Source organism: Nicotiana sylvestris, chromosome 7 (genome assembly GCF_000393655.2).
Source record: "Nicotiana sylvestris chromosome 7, ASM39365v2, whole genome shotgun sequence".
Taxonomy (NCBI): Eukaryota; Viridiplantae; Streptophyta; class Magnoliopsida; order Solanales; family Solanaceae; genus Nicotiana; species Nicotiana sylvestris.
This window is the reverse complement of record NC_091063.1, coordinates 10,490,239-10,503,891: the sequence shown is the minus strand read 5'-3', so window position 1 is coordinate 10,503,891 and position 13,653 is coordinate 10,490,239. Positions and strand designations below refer to the sequence as shown.

At 35.4% G+C, this 13,653-nt stretch overlaps 2 protein-coding genes across 2 annotated transcripts; one reads left to right on the top strand and one right to left on the bottom strand.

The window, feature by feature from the left end:
* Nucleotides 1–654: 654 nt before the first annotated feature.
* On the bottom strand, nt 655–4,674 carry LOC104246241 (organic cation/carnitine transporter 7). The gene is made up of 5 exons (XM_009802010.2): nt 4,274–4,674; nt 3,078–3,315; nt 1,490–1,976; nt 1,180–1,382; nt 655–1,076 (listed from the first exon to the last, which is right to left on the bottom strand). The coding sequence occupies exons 1-5, from the start codon at nt 4,564–4,566 to the stop codon at nt 852–854; spliced, it is 1,446 nt and encodes a 481-aa protein (XP_009800312.1). The 5' UTR covers nt 4,567–4,674; the 3' UTR covers nt 655–851.
* A 2,933-nt stretch (nt 4,675–7,607) lies between these two features.
* Nucleotides 7,608–12,899, top strand: LOC104246240 (organic cation/carnitine transporter 7-like). The gene is made up of 6 exons (XM_009802009.2): nt 7,608–8,255; nt 9,092–9,400; nt 10,260–10,497; nt 11,042–11,525; nt 12,042–12,247; nt 12,526–12,899. The coding sequence occupies exons 2-6, from the start codon at nt 9,126–9,128 to the stop codon at nt 12,748–12,750; spliced, it is 1,428 nt and encodes a 475-aa protein (XP_009800311.1). The 5' UTR covers nt 7,608–8,255; nt 9,092–9,125; the 3' UTR covers nt 12,751–12,899.
* Nucleotides 12,900–13,653: the final 754 nt, after the last annotated feature.

The window sequence follows — 13,653 nt, the reverse complement described above, 5'->3', positions numbered from 1 at the left end:
TTAAGTAAAAAGGAGGTTTTAAGGCCTCGGAAGACAGAATTTATTTCTAAAACTAGTGATGACCTTTTGGGTCATCACTGAACTAATATTCGAATTCAAGACCAAATTGGTCATTGCTTGTCCCTCCAAAGGATCACAATTTAAAAAAAAATACATATAATTTGTAATTGCATTAACTTTATTTAAAAAGTACAAACATGTTATATGGTCGTATCTTTCTTAATATTCTTTATTCTTTGTGTATATTTGTAATTTCTTTTTCATTAATATCACTAAGGTAGTGTCACTCGTAAACTATTAAGTGATAAATCTTATTAGTATCTACTTCGGCTATCTTGCATGAATTACACAATTGCTCTATCTACTAAGGCCCATACAGATGTGTGCCTTATTTGCTCTTGAATCATATTGGTGAAGTGCTGTTATCTGCAGTTTCGTAGGAAAATAGGATCAACACTTTCTTAAATAAAGAACATGGAAGAGGATCATCAGTGGATCTTGAGATTTCACCACTAAAAGGGCAGCCTGATGCACTAAACTTCCGCTATGTGCGAGGTCCAGGAAGGACTAGATCACAAGAGTCAATTGTATGCAGTGTATTTATGTACCAGTTACGCTAAGGCTCCCAATCTGAAATTTCACCACAGAGTCGGATTGAGATAATGGGTATTTTAAATAATAAATAGCGGGTTTAACTTATATACATTGATAGTGTATTAATGATTTAACACGAAATTCAACATGAATAAAGTACCAATATAACTTAAGAGTGCTGCAGCTGTAATAGATAAGCCCATTTCTCTCCAATGTGGAGAGCACATTAATACAAATACTAATTGGTATGCAACTTTCTACAAAGAGACATGATCAACAAGTTCACGTCCCTTGGTCTCAACTGGAAAGAGCAGAACACTAATTGCTGATAAAATTAAAACCACTTCAAATAAAATGATTGCAGCCATTTGATGGCAACCTCTAACCAATTGCACTGCAACTAAAGGAGAGACCATCCCTGCAATTCTCCCCACAGAACTCGCAACTCCATAACCAGTCGTTCTCACTGAGGTTGGATAAATCTGCAGAAAAGAGATCAAAATAAGTGTTCATGTCAAGAAATGGAATGAGTCAGACGATGAATTACACTAGGAGTGCTTCAAGATGGAAAAGAGTGACACTCACCTCTGGACAATAGACACCAGCAAGGGTGAAGGTTCCTATGACCCATATACGAGCTCCGAATAGCAATACTGTACTTAGAACCTCATTCTGAGGTACAACAAGCGGAAAAAGGAATAGGAAGCCTAAGACGTACATCAGTGCCATTGAAAATTTTCGACCAACTTTTTCCACCACTAAGACTGAAAAAAGAAGCCCAGGAAGTTCTGAAAGACAAAGGGTAACTTAGATTTACAAATTGCATTCAAGCCAATGCGAACTGAGAGGAAATAACTGAATTGCAATTTTACACAAAAAATGAAAACAGAAGTACCAGCAAGGCTAGTGATGAACACATCTCTATAGAGGCCCGTGTGCTTTTTTGCGTTCAAAGCAACTGAGAAGCATCTATTTTCGCCAGCGCTTAACTGTGATGTCAGCAATATAATGCCATAATAGGAAAATGAATTCCCGAAATAAACCACCCACGTGAGGAGGGTAATTCGTCGTAGCCTTGGGGATAAAAGCATTAGAAATGATGACAATCCTGTTTTAAAATTGGAGGTTTTGTTTTTTCCAGGGGAAAGCAATTCCTCATTCAGCTCATGAGTCACTTGATCAGTAACAAGAATTCCAGGGGGAAGTTTTGTCTTATTGACAATAGCTATTCTCCTCAAGATATCATGTGCATCGCTTATTCTACCTTTGGCACATAGATATCTAGGAGACTCTACTGTAAAAGTGTACAAGAAAAGTGCTGCAAATGATGGAATAGAGGATAAAGCCAGTAACCACCTCCAACCTAGGCTTGGCATGATAATCTGCAAGAAAGACCAAGCAAAGTAGCAATAAGTTTTCCAACGTTTACCTGAGCACAAACAGTATGAGATGCATACTCTACTTTGTTTTCATAGTTTCTCATTTATCACTAATTGATGGGAGCTCTACAGCTCTGTCAACAATAAAAAACCACAGCAAATTGTGGGAGAAAGTGATCAACCACAACTTATCAGGTCGATGACCTGATGTCCTCATACAGTCATCTATGTTCTGGTCGAGCTCCTCGAGCTAGGGCAGTCAGACCAAATTTAGGAGAAATCTTATAGGTTAGTCAGTGAAACTTTTCTCCTCAATCCCTCCCTGATCCTTTATTTGAATTAGTTTTTCTTGGCGAAGATTTAAGACATGGTTTTTTTGGGGAGGAAAGCATTGTGCTGACAAGTGCCGACACAATTGGGTGAAAAACATGTGCTTATTTATTTTGAGATATAGAGTACAATTATACTAGAAACTTCTTAGAGAACTGGAAATAGAGGTAGAAGTAGAAAACTGTTATAAGAAAATATTCACAAGAAATCAAACAGAAAGAAGTGTGTTTGTTCAGTGTGTATACATATACATACACACCACTTTTCAGATCATGCTTACCCTTCAAAAGAATGCAAACAAAGATGGACATGTTTTTAATTTATAAAGAAAAAGAATTTGCATAAAAATATCACTTTTAAAAATTATAAATTGGAAAAAACAAAATACTCTTTTCTTGTTAACTATAAGCAAAAAGCGGATCTTATTCACTTATATACGTGTTCCTTCACGTATTTGAGAATCGTTACTCAGACATCCCTTATCCTAAAGACATCATTTACACATACAGCACCTTCCACATTTGGATGATAGACTTCTAGTCATCCTTTAAAATCTGCACGTGGACCTCAGGGAAAGCTAATTTCAAGAAAGTAAAAAAGATGGATAGTTTGACCAGCTAATCCATCCTAACTTAAGCTCATCTGAGTTGGCACGAATTAACAAAGGGGACCAGGTGAGTGTAGATAAAATGATAATCTTGTGCAAAATCCTGAGAAGAGGAGAATGATTTCTTCAGATAAGCAGTGCATATCACAAGCAAATTAAGGATGTACCATTGCCAATAAAGCCTCAAGTATTGTTCCAATTGTCCAAAAAGTTGAATAGATAACCATCCATGTGCCCCTGTTTTTAGAAGGCACAAATTCAAGAAACCAAGATCCATATACAGGCCCACCACCCAGACCAATTCCGACCAGCATACGAAGAATGAGCAGTGATATATAGTTTGGAGAAAAGGAACTCAGAAATGCAGATATGGTAGTCACTATTGCCACAGTCAGAAGACCCTTCCTGGTGATGGAAAATGAAAGTGGATAATCATTTTCAGTGCACAGATATGACAAACTTAAACCAAAGAACTATTGAGCAAATGCATCTATCATTTATTGAACAACTAAGTATTGCATTTAATAACCACGGATTAGCTCAAGTGGCAAAAATTGAGGGACTTGTGACTTAGGTCACATGTTCGAGCCCTACGTCATACGAACTAAGCCTGGTATTTATATGGAGAAGAATAGAGGAGTGGTCCATCATCCCCAGTTTCAAAGGCGGTGCGGTTGGTCCCGTATGGATTTCTCGTTCATAAAATAAATATTGCATTTGGTAACCAAATTCATCAACAATAACAATAGCAGTAAAGAAAAGCTTGAGAAAACATTTAAGGCATTTAAGAAACTGATCAGGTTCAAGTTGACTGACCTACAGGCTACAACTATAATCACTCACAATATGATTATTTACTAGCCACATAGCCCTTTATAATCAGAGGCGGACCTATGCTATACAGAGGGGGTCACCGGCACCCATAAAATTCGGCAAATATTTCATATATACATCTATATGTCCTTAGAAAATAGTAATATATTAGTAGTGGACACCCTAATTTTAGTTGAATCCAAAAGTGCACCTGCGACTTTCAAATCTTGGGTCCGCCTATGTTTATAATATTCCCTCTATTCCAATTTATTATCAGTCCGTTCCAAATCAATTAACTCAAAACTTTTGATTATACTTTTAATGAGAAGCTTTTATAGCCGCATAAATGTCAAAAATCACGAGTTTCAAAAGTGTTAAAGCCACAAAAATATTATGGTACATTTTTGAAAAAAAGAGTAAGAAAAACACAAACTTTTCACTATGTCTAATTGAAACAAGCCATAAAAAACACAGCCCGGTGCACCAAACTCCCGCTATGCGCAGGTAGGGGGAAGGGGCAAAAATACTGAGAAAAGGAAAAAAGGCTTGCCTTCTGCCATAGTTGTCAGCAACAAGACCCCAAAAGTAAGCACCAATGAGCATTCCAGAAAATACAACAGTAGTAATAAGACTTTCTTGGGTAGAAGAAAGTCCCCACTGAGATTTAAGAGCTGGTCCAATAAAAGAAAGAATCATAACTTCAACAGCGTCAACCATAGATCCAAGACCCGCATAAACCAACACCAAATATTGGAATTTGCCAAAACCCAATGATGTAAGTGCTTCATCCAGTGTGTACACTAGTTCATGATCTTCATCCTCTTGCTGCTGTTGCAGTGCCATCGCAAAATTTTGGTCAATGAATCCAAGGAATAAAGCAAATTGAAGGTGAAATGTTTGTTCTTTTATAAATCCATTTTATTTGGCAAAATACATAGATCCTAACTACTTAAGGAGGAAATGACAGCCAAATCGACGGTTCCTAGATTCCCGGTACTCCTCTTGGGTCAAACCCGTTGCCAAAAACTTACTCACATCACTTGTTTATACCTAATTTACTAATAATTAAGTAATTTTATTAGGTAAAAATATATAATTTATTAATCATAATTAAGTGAGAGGAATTTATTTGAGAATATTTGTCATGCACTTATAAGTATGAGGTAAATATAGAGTTCGAATAAGTATTTACTTTAGTAAGTACTCTCCAACTTTAACTGTTGTTGTGGATTCGAGTCATCAAGTAAGTTAAGTGGAAAGCTCGTGGGAAAGGATTCAAAATTGTGATTTTTTACTTTAACCAAATTTTTTATTAATTTATCCATAATATAATTTTTATTCTCAAAATACTCTTCCAAAATAAAACTCGTAACTCCATCCATTTTATTTCAATTGTTTTTTCTTCTATTTGTAAAGATACTCTTTTATTTATATTTTTATAAATATTCATATTCTAAAGGTATTTTAGTCATTTTAATAAAAATTGCTATTACTACATCAACTTTTTATTTTTAATTTCAGTACTTATATACAAACATATACTAACTATTTAAATGAAATGAACCTTACAAAAATTGAAATGAAGTGAGTATCATACTATCATGTTAATCGTTTCCTTTTTTTTCGAATAGCTATAATATTTAAACTAAATTAACATTTTAAATTCAGTGTATAATTACAATTTACAATCATATAAAATGAACCGATTCCAAACTCATACTCGAGACAAATAAATGGTGACAAAAAGAAAGGATTGGGTAGAACGTGAGAGAAAGAGAGAAAGAAAGAGAGAGGAGGACCGACAAGGCTTGGTGGTGGAATGGTAAGTACTCCTTATCCTTAACTAGAGGTCTCAAGTTCGAGCCCCTGGGTATGGAGTCGCCTTTGTTAGGGAACGTTTTATATTCCAATGTGGGATTTTTCGGCACGAATCTAAATCTAGTCAGACACCAATGTGGGTAACGAACACCGAGTGGGAAACAAAAAATAGAGAGAGGAGGAGATAAGAAACGAATGACATGTGTTGAAAACAAAGAATTTAGGAAAAATGGAAAAGTATAATAATCTAAGTGAGGTCAATTTCGGAGTGCTGAATATTAATGGAATCTATGACACAAATAATGACAACTTTGATGCTATGAAATGTTTTATGATTTTTCAAAAAATATGTGCAAATAACATAAAATAAAAACTTAATACTAGCATATATCAAGGGCAAGTTGTAAAATAATAAACGACAAAATACGAAAAAGACATGTTTAAATCAAGAAATGATTTAAAAGGGAGAAGTGGTGGAGGTGGAGGAGGCCATGGTGGGAATGAAGCCAAAGGGGGAAGTCGTTTTGATATAAAATTTTATTTTATTTATTATTCTTGATTTCGAAGTAATTTTTTCCTGATGATTTGGCATTGCATAACAATTTAGTCCAATAATTGGCAGAAAATAGCCTATCTTTTAGCATTTAGCACACGTAACCTAAATTTAACATTTAATGATCTTCTCTCTCTTCTAATGGTCCAACCATTACCCTAAAAATAGGCTTTTCTTTTCTTTTGTTAGAATTCAAAAATATTTCAAGATTTTTTCCCAAATCTCTACAATCTTTTTTCTAGGTTTTTAAATTATTTCTCACAAGCATTAAAAATTATAAATATAGTTTGTATATCATAGTGTATATCCAAGTGTATAACACAAATAAATTTTATTTTTTGTATATCATAATGTATAACATGTTAAATAACGTGTATACCAATATATACATTATAACTTTATTTTTCTTCTTTGTGTATATCAAAAATTTATTTTCCTTCGATAGTTGTCTATAATTTATTATTATCTTTGTATCCAAGTGTATCACAAAAAATTAATTATATTATTTGTATATCACACTGTATAATACATAATAAAACGTGTATATCAAAATATATATCACAAATTTATTATCCTTCTTGGTGTATGTTAAAATGTATATCAAAAATTACTTTCCTTCCTGCATATACCAATGTATAATATATAATTTCTTATGAATACATACATATATATATATATGTATATATATATATGTATGTTTGAACCTCGAAGAACTGTATGCACATATTAATTTATCGCTCTATATTAAAGCTTCGCTCCTCTGAACTTGATGGGTAATACTGAGTAAACCAATGGTAGAGTTAATCCACCATTTTAATCTCATTTGGAATAGGGAGGGAGGGAGGGAATGGAGGAGGCAGCAAGGCAGTGAACAAGAAGGGGGAGGGGAACCAGCGAACAATAAGAGGGAGAGCAGCAAACGGTTAGGAGAATAAATAATAAAATAGGGTAGTTTTTAGGATTTGGCTATAAAATGCTAATTATTTGAGGCTACTTTTGCCAAAATCTAATATAAGGCTAAAAATTTGCCAATTCCCCTTATGAATTGCCATCAGGTGTCAATTTTTCTTTTTTCCTTCCCTTGGGTAGTACTTTCTAACGAAGTTGATCCGTTTGGATCTTGATCCATGATACTTCCTCCGTCTCAAATTATATGTCATATTTTTCTTTTACACAACCCTTAAGAAACATTAATTAGAAGGAACTTTTGATTATTTTATACTTATTTATGTCTTAAGATATTATCTATCTTTATAAAATATTTATTCTATTTATGTGTCATCTCCATCTTCAAGAACAATTACTACTAAGTGTAAAATGAGAAAAAAATAACTAATTTTATCTTGAACTTCTAAAATGACAAATTATATAAAATAACTAGTTTTAGAAAGCGCGACAGATAATATGAGACGGAGAGAGTAGTTTTTTTAATCTATTTTAACGATCGAATCTCTTTATTAAAGGGAAAATGGGTGCTTCGGATCCATGATAGCCCTTTTATTTTTTGACGATTGGATGTCTCTATGAATGGAAAAAGGGTGCTTCGCATCTAAAAATAGCACATCTAATGCATCAGCAGCTCGACCAATCTGACACAAGTAATTGAGAATGATACCAACTTATTTACATTTCTTTTCCTCTCCACTGTGGAGAGAAAACTTCAATACAAGTACAATGAAATAAGTCCAAACTTTAGACAACAAGATTATCAATTAGTTCCCTACCCTTAGTCTCTATTGAGAAGAGCAGAACACTGGCTGCTGATAAAACAAGAACTGCTTCAAAAAATATGATTGCAGCCATTTGATGGCACCCTTAATCATCCTAGCGTGCGCTACCGGGGCGCCGCTAACCTCCACAGAATCTCCTTCGGAATTTTATTGTACGCCCTTTTTAAGGTCAATAAACACCGTATGCAAGTCCTTCTTACTCTCCCTCCACTAGCCTCCTCACCAGATGGATAGCTTCCGTCGTCGAACGGATAGAGCTGCATAATAAAGCATATTAAATTGACAAACTGAAGTCTGTAGACGAGGTTTTAAGCAGCGTTTGCTTCTAATGAGCTATTGGCCCCTGAAAATTCAGCCCAAACTTTAGCAGTTAACAAATCAGGATACATTTGAGATGGTTATTCTACACCAAAATCAGAAAATCAAGAATGGTAACTCATCTACACAATAACATTTCCACTCTTTTTTCAAATCCAATACGTGATTTGGCAAATATATACATTAAATCATGAAGTCAACTTTCTTATATATGCATTAAGTTTGGCGGACTGAAACCGGAATGACTTTTCATGTCTAAAAGTTGCATGATGAAAAGTGATTTTTTTCTCTATTGAATAAAAATCTCAGGACCTTTTCAGAGAATATAAGTGAAAAGGACCAAATATGATTTTTATCTTTTATTTACACTTTGTTTCTCCTTCTCCCCTTGGAAAACTCACACAGTTGTTTTAAATTTTCAAATCAGCAGTATAGTATTCGTCTAATCTAAAAAAATTGTTCTATTTTTCCTTTATAGATCGTCTGAAATTTTTATTCAAATTTACATACCACAAAGTTAAAATATGATGCTAAATGTTTTCAACATGTGCTTAATCAGTATTCATATCTTTAAATCTTCTCTTAAATTGTATCAATATAAACAGATGTAGAAATTACCAAACGATCATTTGTTTAGTGCCCGTAAATTTTGGAGCTAAATGAGTTTAGTGGTAGGTGCAAATGCGCTTTCTTCACCCCATTAAAAAATATCTGTGACATTATGCAGCATGAATCATTCATCCAATACTAAACAAATTTTCAGCTTATTTTATGTATCAGAAAACTATATGATTGCAGCAACTTTTAACTTTCATATATGGAATACTATATAATATAATGGAATGTAGCACGTCAGTTTGTTATTAAATATTGCTAATATAGATGGATTCAATTTTAATTTTGCTTCGACTCACTCAAGTAAGTAGCTTATTCCTACCTTGTGTGGAAGGTTAACTCTGAACTCCAATCATCACTAGACGGAGATGGCACGGCAAGAGGAGCAGGATGTATATACAGTGGATGAAGCACTCACATCACTTGGTTTTGGGAAATTCCAGTATTTGGTTTTGTGTTATGCTGGTCTTGGTTCCATGGCTGAAGCTTTTGAAATTATGATTCTCTCATTTATAGGACCAGTGCTAAGGTCAGAGTGGGAACTTTCTCCTACTCAAGAAAGTCTTATAACAACTGTTATTTTTGCTGGTATGCTCATTGGATGTTATTATTGGGGCTTTATCACTGACAATTATGGAAGAAGGCAAGCCTATTTTCTCCTTATTTATCCTTCTTTTTTCATTTTTACTTGAGCCGAGAGTATATCGGAAGGAGCATCTCTACCTTCTCAAGGTAGGAGTAAGGTTACGTACACACTACCAATTTGTTATTGGTGTTTGTCTCCTTATCTATCATGATGAATAAATTTGAACAAGCATAAAAGTGGAGAAGTTTGTACTTTGGTTTAGTTTATTATTTTGGGATCTGGGATGTTTCCCAAAAAAATAATCAGTTGTGGGATGATTGAGTCTAGCAATAGCTCAGCTGAGCTAGCATAAGTTCATACTTTTTGGTGTGTTTGGTATAAAAGAAAATATTTTTCGTAGAAAATGTTTCTCAAAAGATAAGTGATTTTCTTACTTATTTTCTTATATTTGGTCTTTTTCAAACATGCTAGAGAAAAGTTTTTCTCGAGCTGATGGTCTATCGGAAACAGTCTCTCTACCTTCACAAGATAGCGGTAAGGTCTGCGTACACATTACTTAGAGTAGGAGTGGAACAAATGTGATTGGATGGGCTTATGGGTGGGCCGGGTTCTAGATAGGGGTGGGAGTGAGGGGGTGGGTGTGGGGTGAGGGTGTTGGGGGTGGGGAGGAGACAATCAACTTGGAATGTTTCCTCATTTTTAAGGAACTTATTTTCCTAGAGTGAATATTCAACCAACCAAACATGAAAAAATTGAAAGTATTTTTCACACTAAACACTCCCTTAAGTGAAAATTTAAGGGTATTAATCAACAAATTAAGGATGTTGAGGAGAAGATAACAAAATCATTATCTTTGGTTTAATTTGGCACACCACTTCATTTTGAATGACCATCTATTTTCATTTTTCTTAACCAGGAATGGTCTTCTGAGAATTGCAATAGTGACTGCTGTGCCTGCAGTACTGACTACATTTTGTCCAAATTATATTTGGTTTCTCGCTCTACGTATGATGGTTGGATTTGGCGTAGGCGGAGGTTATGTATACGGATCTTGGCTTCTAGAATTTGTTCCTTCAAAAAATAGGGGCATGTGGATGATTATCTATTACGCGTATTGGACAATTGGAACAATACTTGAGGCTTTATTAGCAATGGTACATCCGCTGCTTGTGCTCCCCTTAATCTATACTCTTATAGTAGCCAACATTTCGTTAGATAAATACTTACCTGCACCCGATGTTTACACCAGATGAAGCAATTCAAGTTTAGCAGTTAAAAATTAAAGCGGGAATACATATGACTTAACCATATGCTTACCTGTACTCAGTGTGCTAATCCATGAAGTTGGAAAGGGGCAGCCTGGTGCAGCCTGCATTCACGCAAGGTCCCGGAAGGGCCGTACCCCAAGGAGTGTGATATAGACAGTCAACCCTAATGCAAGCATTAGTAGCTGCTTCCACGGCTCGAACCTCTGACCTATAGGTCACATGGAGACAACTTTACCGTTGGAAAAAGGGGCAGCCCGGTGCACAAGGCATATCTAACCTACTGCAAGCATTAGTGGTTGCTTCCACGGCTCGAACCCCTAACATATAGATCACATGGCTCCCCATCTGCTAATCCATGAAGTTGTTTGTGAAAAAACAAAGAAAGTAACGCTTGAAAAAACTTATGGCATTCTCCTGGTTTCTGTTGCAGGTGATTATGCCAACATTAGGTTGGAGATGGTTACTGGCTTTATCATCAATACCATCATTTGCAGCACTTTTCTTGTACATTTTTACAGTAGAATCTCCAAGGTATCTATGTGCCAAAGGTAGAATAAACGACGCGTATGATATTTTGAGGAAAATAGCTGAGGTCAATAAGACAGAACTTCCCCCTGGAATGCTTGTTTCTGATGAAGTGACTGACCTGAATGAGGAATTGCTTTCCCCTGGAGAAAACAAAACCTCAAGTTTTAACTCAGGCTTCTCATCGCTACTGATGCTTTTGTCCCCCTCGTTACGAAGAAATACCCTCCTCATATGGGTGGTTTTCATTGGAAATACATTCTCATATTATGGCATTATATTGCTAACCTCACAGTTTAGCAGTGAACAAAGTAGACATTCATCAGTTGCTTTGTATATGAACAATGATCAGAGCCTCTATAGGAATGTGCTCATCACTAGTCTTGCAGGTAAAAACAATGTTGTTTTTCCTTCATTTCATCTAAGTTGCTCAAACACGGCAGTTTAGGTGTCGTATCCGTGTCGACGCGACACTAGTATGGGTGTGAGTATGGGATCCGTACTGGATTTGGTCAAATAGTTTTGGGTACTTTGACCATGACGGATGGAAAAACTCGAGACGATATACAATTTGATTCCCGAAATCATAACCAAAACTAGGGTTAATTTGAAGAAAATAGCATATCTTATCTAGGAAATAATTTGCTTATCTACAACTTGAAAATTAAAAAGAAATTTATACTTTACAAGCTATACGTAAATATTCACAAATTTTTCAGACTTAGGAGATTTTTTTTTTAGAATTATTGTTAGCCGCATCCCCGCACCCGTATCCGTACTAGGATTCATATCTCCGAATCTTAGAATTTACATTTCGAAGGATCCGACCTCTAGATCCGGAGCAACTTAGCATTTCATACATACGACTAATCATTCAGTTATTTGCTTTTTTTTTCTACTTTCAGAGATTCCTGGGCTTCTTATATCAGCTATAATGGTGGAGAAAGGTGGTCGGAAATTTACTATGGCACTTATGTATATCTTCTGCATCCTCTTCCTTTTACCGCTTCTTATGTCTCGGCTTCACGAGTCTTTAACTACGACTTTACTATTCGGGGCACGTATGTTAATCACAGCAAACTTCGACATCTCATCTGTCTACTGTCGAGAGGTAACCCTCGCCCCTTAGCATAATGCAATTCAGCACACTTTTTGTTGTGCATATATTAAGATGTCGACTGAAGGGGTGCCTTAGAGCAACGGTAAAGTTGTCTCCATGTGACCTATAAATCACGAGTACATCAAACCCCTTGGGGTGTGGCGCTTCCTTGTACCCTCCGTCAATGCGGGATGCTTTGTGCACCGGGTCGCCTAACTATAAGAATCTAAGCTTTTTAAACGTCTGTTTAGAGAATTTTGTTTGTCAATATAATATTCTTCATTATGCAGATATATCCAACGAGTGTAAGGTCAACTGGTATTGGAGTGGCAAGTTCTCTGGGAAGAATAGGGGCGATGATTTCTCCAATCATAGCTGTGCAATTAATAAGGGATTCTCATCAAATGGCTGCAATCATATTTTTTGAAGCAGTTCTTGTTTTATCAGCAACATGTGTTCTGTTCTTCCCAATAGAGACCAAGGGAAGGAAACTGATTGATACTCTTGTTGACTAAAGTTTGGACTCGATCTATCTTACTTGAATTGAAGTTTGCTCTACATTGGAGAGGGAAGCAGAGAAAATAGGTTACTTGTGTAAATATTTCACTTCATGAAACTACTCTTGGTCTGATCATGAAATAAAAGTTCTTATTTTTGGGTATAACCATCTGATATGCAAAACTCATTGGCTCGACTAATTCAGAACTCAGTTGTTCCTAAAGTATACCATCCAAACTATGGTTAAAAACAAAATCCCTCACTTATAAAAAAAAATAATCCTAGTAATAACTAATAAACGAGAGATCACTTGGGCACAACTATTCCTCCCTCGTCACCCTCACACCCCAAATAAGAATATTTTACGTAGAGCTCCTGGTATCAAGACTCACAAGTCACAACCATCAATTGGAGTCTCACAATCACCCTTTATCCAAAAATAAAAAAATCACGTGTTTGCAAATGAAAAAAGATCAGGCTCACACATGAGAGAATGTACTAAAGTTATAATTAAGTGATTATACAAATTTTATAAATTTAAATAATAAAAAAACAAAAACAAAGTGGGATTACACAAATTCAACAATTTTGGCATTCAGGTGAGACGTTCAGCTGTTACTAGTCTTTTCTCAAGTCTTCAACATTTTGTTGGTCAAGAATTATTCATCCAACATTTCTCTTAAAAAAATAAAACACACACACACATTGCCTTCCCGAGATGGCTATACAGACTAAAACATTGCCTTCCCGAGATGGCTATACAGGCTCAATTACAGAATTCTGCAGTCTCTTCAATCCAAAGTCATATGACAGCTTCTCAAAATTTCTGCTCTGTCCACTCAAATAAAAGTTTGAGATCAACAACCAAAATCTGTATATTCTATGTTTTAGGCATATGACAAAAATCAAAGGAATCTCAT